General features: G+C 42.1%; 1 protein-coding gene across 1 annotated transcript in view; it reads right to left on the reverse strand.

The window, feature by feature from the left end:
* The window catches only part of LOC147017360 (uncharacterized), an 18072-nt gene extending 13909 nt beyond the window's left edge, over positions 1-4163 (reverse strand). Inside the window, exons 1-3 of the mRNA XM_085847930.1 lie at positions 3970-4163; positions 3760-3864; positions 2448-2555 (exon numbers count right to left, since the gene is read on the reverse strand). Coding sequence (XP_085704056.1) covers positions 2448-2555; positions 3760-3864; positions 3970-4073 — 317 coding nt within the window. The 5' untranslated portion in view covers positions 4074-4163. The remainder of the gene's footprint in view (positions 1-2447; positions 2556-3759; positions 3865-3969) is intronic.
* Between the last annotated feature and the right edge of the window lie 2117 nt (positions 4164-6280).

The following is a 6280-nucleotide window of genomic DNA, read 5'->3' on the forward strand; positions in this document are numbered from 1 at the left end:
ATTGGGGTCTTCCCTCACCCTGAACCACCTCCCCAGATATGCTACCCCAACAGAAACCATACATGGGGTACCCTTAGGCAACATGCAAAATTTGGTTTATTTCATTCAGCAGTTGTGCTTTTTCAGCAAAATAAAATGATGTCATTGGTCATATGGTTTGGCAGCCACGTTGTTTTTTTTTACATAAAAACCATAAAAAATATTGTCCGAAACAGCTGAACAGATCTAGGCGAAACTTTACGGGTATGATTGCCTATCCATCTGAAACAAAAAATTTCTCCAATTATGACGTCATAGGCCACATAGTTTGGCAGCGATGATTTTTTTGAAGAATAAACCTTTATAAATCTCCTCCAGAGTGGCCTGACAGATCGAGGGGAAACTTCATCCAACTGTTCACCAAGCCTTGGGGATACCAGGGTGTTCATGAGTAGTTAATAGGTCACATCGTCTGCAGCCACATTGGATTGAACAAAAATCTTTAAATAATCTTTCTCTTGAACCGCTTCATCAATCGACATGAAACGTCACAGTTATGATGTCGCCGTCATGGGAAATATATGTTTTAAATTTCAACCTGATCATATGCATGGTCTGGCAGCCAGAATTATTTGATATTTTGAATCTGGGTTCAGAGATTTAAATCAAATTTGCTACAAGTATTACAATGATGTAATAATGTAGGCGGAGGCATATCTGGCAGCATTGCGAAGTCAAAGAGTGCCCTTTTAGTTGTTTTTTTTAAAATAGTTTTTGAAGCATATATAAAAGGACAAACGGACATAAACTCTCCCATATATATTTCCGAGCAGATGTACCCGCACCTTGTGCGGAAGGAATTTAGAGTTTACATATAAGAAGATTATTTGTTATACTGCCTACCACTGGGTGGCACTATACGATACACATTTACGTCGAGTGAATTGGGGTCTTACCCCCACCCTGAGAACCCCCAACCCTCTAGGTTTGAAAATGTTTTACCAACATGATTCGAATGTGTATCGATTCGATCATCCATTTGCCAAGATGATTCGAATTATGATGGGGTTACTACCGGTCGGGCCGATTGTATCAATGGACAGACAGACAAAGTCAGAAAATACAACTATATATATTTATATTTATATATATATTTTTTCTTTTTTTACAGTACGAGTCCACCTATGACCCACTCCCGACAGGAGCGGCAGGAAGGGTCATGCTATTTAGTATCCTCTCTGGGGTATATAGATCTTGGCTCACGTCGATAGTCTGCGGTGGACGTGATAAGCATAGAATGCTTCAAGGATGTCGGCATTCTTCCAGATTTCTTTCAGTTTTGTGTTAAATAGTAGTTGTGACTATTTAAAAAGGTAATCATACGTGCTTGTTGTTTATAATATTTTTTACTTTTCCTAGGTTTGCCCCACAATACGCCATTATAAGCTATTTATACACATCGACACGCCGTTCATCCAAGAAGGAAAAAAAAACCTTGGGAAGAGTATGAATATTGTTTTGTAATAATAATATGCTATGATCATTAGTGTTGTTATTCCTTTTGTTATTAGAAGCGGCCACAATTTTCGATGTTAACATGAATATACACCTTAACACAGATTTTTTCCCAAGGCGGAAAACCCCCACGGGGAGGGAGGCAAATGAAGCATTACAATCTCCGTGTGCCCCTTCGTCCTCCTCTCCAGTTTGGTTGAGATTGTTTTTTTGACATTCGGACGTTACTGAGACAGACAGACAGACACCAAGTTGTGTATTTTAGTGTGATAGATGAGATAAAACCGAATTTTCTTGCTTGCTTACTTGCTTGATGCAAGCTCCGTGTCTCCTCGGCATGAGGGTGTGGATAGCTCCACCCTCTCAGTAAGATTGTGTCGAGCAGAGGCAAATTTCAGGCAAATGTGCATGCACAGTCCAAGCTCCGCTGTCAACAAATTCACTTTCTGTACCCGCCGGTAGGATGCTTGCACAGCTAGTGCAGTAATATAATCTTTAATTTATTGTGTACACTACTATGCCTGCAAAAAGTCATGGGAAACTTATTTATTTACTAAACATTAAAAAAAAAACTTATTCTGCAGTGATTTTGTTTTGTGTCATGTAGTTGGACCATTACAAACGATCCATCATATGCAGCGGGATTCGCCATGGCATAGCATGGTTCACCCTTGTAGTGTAAAAGGGTACCTGGACTCGTTTTCAAATAATTAAAAAACGGATACATTTTAAGGCCCAAGTCAGAAGTAAGATTCGGTAAATCTCTTAGCTGATGCTCCATTTCTTTTTAAAATGGCATTACATATTTTTGGGATTGTAAAGAAAAGAAATATCGGAACTATTCCGATGCTAGACACATCCAAGGTGGCCCATTATTCTGAACCAGCCCGTTTCAGGGACAATGAGATTATACCATGCTTGTGAATAAGCAAAATTTCCACATCTTGAGGTACCTGCTTCGTGGGAATCGTGACAACAGCCGGTGTCTTTGACCAGTGGACATCAGGACGATATGTGGCACAAGCTGATCTTCATCGACCTGGCGTACGTTCTGCATGTGCCTGTGTAGGAGGCAAGCAGCACATAATCGGCATAGTTCAGGTGTCCCTTCCATAAACACCATACATTATCTGGATGTGCAATTGCTACAAAAAAAGAAACCATTCAAGTATTGTTGAACAGGTAGCGTCATTGTCCTTACCAAATTTTCAGACATGAGATCAGGGCTGTCTCTGGACATATCTCATGCTTTTGATACAGTCTGGCATCTCACCTTGCTCTCCAAACTCTCTGCCTATGGCATCCAAGGCCAACTCCACACATGGCTCACTGACTTCCTCTACTCTCATAGCCATCATGTGGCACTCAATGGAACCCATTCATCTCCTCTCCCTGTCAAGGCTGGAGTATCACAAGGCAGTGTTCTAGGCCCCATCTCATTCCTAATCGTCATCAATGATCTCACCTACTCTTGGAAATCCTCTTTGTCTCTTTCTTGATGACTGCATACTCTGCTGTGACATCTCTTATCCTTCTGACAGGCAGGCAGTAGCCTCTTTCCTCTCCTCAGACCATGACAAAAATCACAAACTGATCAAATACAATTTGGTTTATGTATCCATATTGTCCACCCTTTGTGTTCTCCCTTATGCCTCATCATAACCTGCATCTCTTGCTTGTCTATCTCAATCTACTTCCTCCCTTCAACCTGCTGTTCGTGTTTCCCCTTTCTCCTGCTGTTCCCTTTATTATGTGGCGGCTTGATTTGTTCTGTGCAATCGCTCTTCCGCGAGCCTCGACCATGTTTAAAAAAAAAATATATATATATATATATATATATATATATATATATAAAAAAAACAATGCCCTTACATTCGTGGACCCTGACATTCACAGCATTTTCAGGAATGGATCCACCGCGATTAGCGGGTTCCAGCAGTGCAGCACGATATCTCAAAGAGTTGTGGACGAGTTAAGACAAAACTTGGTATACGAGTTGGGTAGGTGACGAGAATAAGATGATTAGATTTTGGTTAAAGTCCGGATGCAAATCTGGCTAAGCAGTTTACAAAATGCAAACTGTTCAGCCCAGTGGATGTATGCACTCTACTGAGTTGCATTCTAGTTTTTTTCTTCCTGATTATAAATACTTGTATCTCATAAGAATTACAGAAAACATTGGTGAATTTCTTGTGAGATTGTGCGAATGTTGGTCCGGTAACATTTTGGATGCCCCAGTATCAATCGGGCGTTGTACACACTCACAATGTGGCTGCTCGGAGTAGGTGGACAAGTGCCCTCCGCGCTGCAGCCTCGCCCCGCAGTTTGCTGTAATAATGCGTAAAGTAGGCGTCTGCATGTCTCTCCTTCCTGCGGGACCATAATGGGTTACTCCTCTTAGGGAGTTCAACCTCCCCCAAGGTAGAACTACCTTTTGCCGTGACAAAGTTTTGACATCTCAAAAGTGCTGCTTACCGTGATCTGGCTGCCAATCCTCCACAATGCGTAACTATGCATGCACACAGCACGACAATCAGCAAGAGTGAGACGCGTGAGGCTTGCCAGCACCTTACTTGCATTGCGAGTACGTGCTGTTTTTGATAATGCGAGTCCTGGTTCAACTTTTTTTGAGTATTGGCCAACTCAAATCCTTGCCTTTGGATCCGTGAAAATCTAAAGGAAAACAAAGCGTGACGTCATAGCTGTTGATGATCATCGTTTCTAATGTCATATGCAAAAGGACACCTACTCACATGATGGGATTACAGTTAATCTTTTGCCAACAGCTGTGTGTGTGTGTGTGTGTGTGTGTGTGTGTGTGTGTGTGTGTGTGTGTGTGTGTGTGTGTGTGTGTGTGTGTGTGTGTGTGTGTGTGTGTGTGTGTGTGTGTGTCTCAGTTGTTATCTCCATATATTAATTTCAGAAGGTGGAACGGAGTCTTCCCTGGTCATGGACCAAGCTGTGAAGTTTTCTTGTTCTCAGAGTTTTGTTCCAAAGGCTCATTTCAGAATTGTCACAGAGCCCCAACCAGCTTCCTACTGGTAGTTCGTTTGTAGTAATATTCCCAGGGATGGTTTTTAAGATCTCTCTGAGGTTCTTCTTTATCATTCCCTTTGCTCCAGTTATTATCACTGGTACAATTTCAGTGCTTTTCAGCTTCCAGGTTCTTTTCACTTCATTCTTCAGATCCTGGTATTTGGTCGTCTTCTTTATTTCTGCCCACTACGTCTTTTTGTTGGGCATGTGGATTAGTAGTAGTAGTTGATTTCTGCATTGTTTCGTTTAGGCCAATATCGCTGGGTATTGACACCTCAATTCGCAATGCTGACTTTTATTTTCTGTACCAAAGCGCTATATCTGGTTGCAGTGCTTTGTTTTCTATGTTCACGCACGAGAGGATCATCAGGTCGTACGTGGGCATGACATCCTCGTTTTCAGTGATTTATTTTGCTTCATGTTTCCATAAGTTCTGAAACTGAGATATTGAATTTTTTGTCGATGTGCTAGTGGAATACTCTACATACTTTGTTGTACCTTTGTGTGTTCAGCTGTTCTGACATGAGTTTTTTACATCCCGATAGGAGCTTACTTGCGGGTATCAGTGTAGGGAGATTTGGTGGTAGAAAACGAGTCGGTCTGGGTATACCGATGTAGGGGTGGGGTGATGGTTGTGGGGGTAGGTGAAGATTAGTGGTGATTGGGGTAGGACTATGTTTTTTGGGGGTATAGGGGTGTTGGCTCTTGAAAAAATATTCTGGATATATCCCTGAGTTTTTCATCATACAAATTTTAATACTGTAGTGCTATTTTTCTTTTCTGAGGGGGTCAGAGGGAGGTGGGGGAGAGTTTGGTCGTAATACATCCAGATACCCCTTCGTCTTCCCCCTCCATGCCAATGGATGACAGTGTAATAATATTGACATTGTTTTGAGAATTGACTTGCTGTATAAAGAGGAGATTAATACTGGAAGATCCCCTTTCTGCAGGCAGATACCCTTCGCCTCCCCCCTCCCCTTCCCTGTTCCCCTCCAAACCCCTTGCAGAGTCTCTTGCTGGGTTAAAGATGCCAATTAGTTTGGTGGAGCTGATTTCGGCTTAGACTAACAGCGTGCCTTGTTGCAAGTGCACGGAGTGGGACGCTGCACGACCGTGTTGATCTAATATGTATGATCGAGCCCCTTATTTAGCCAACTCAACATATACAACTGAATGGAGCAAACAGATAATTTTGCCTCCTCTAGGTCTCTTGTAATCGGTGAAGTTACTTACTGGTTATGCACATTCATCTCTTTGCAGGTGCATCTGAAATTGTGCATCATACGTGCAAGCCCCTTGATGCTTCAAAGGCTTTTGATGGCCGTTAAATTGGTTTATATTAATAAGCTCTCGACTTTCAAAGGTTCCACCTGGGTACCGAGCTGCAGGGGAAGAGGAACTGCCAAACTGCAGGGACACGACTCACAGATCTCAAGGCACATATCCATCGTCCTGATTAAAGATTCTTGATTGTTTTGACGATTCTCACTCCTCAAACGTTTTCCTCCTCTCAAAAGGAAATTTGTCTCGCAAGCAGAAACTCAAGAAAAAGCTCAAAAATACTCATATGCCGTGTACAATATTTCCAAGCATTTGAAAGCTACTTTGGGGGTAGGGTTGGTAATTATTATCATTAATTGTCGATCAACATCCCACAAACTTTGAGCCAAGTAACCCACAATTCCATGCACGTCACCCGTTTCCTTACCTGCACGTATGCTTCTGTAGCGTAGTGCAGAAGGGGGTTTGA

The sequence above is a fragment of the Eptatretus burgeri genome, chromosome 11, assembly GCF_056783735.1.
Source record: "Eptatretus burgeri isolate ZD-2024b chromosome 11, Ebu_testis_v1, whole genome shotgun sequence".
Lineage (NCBI taxonomy): Eukaryota > Metazoa > Chordata > Myxini > Myxiniformes > Myxinidae > Eptatretus > Eptatretus burgeri.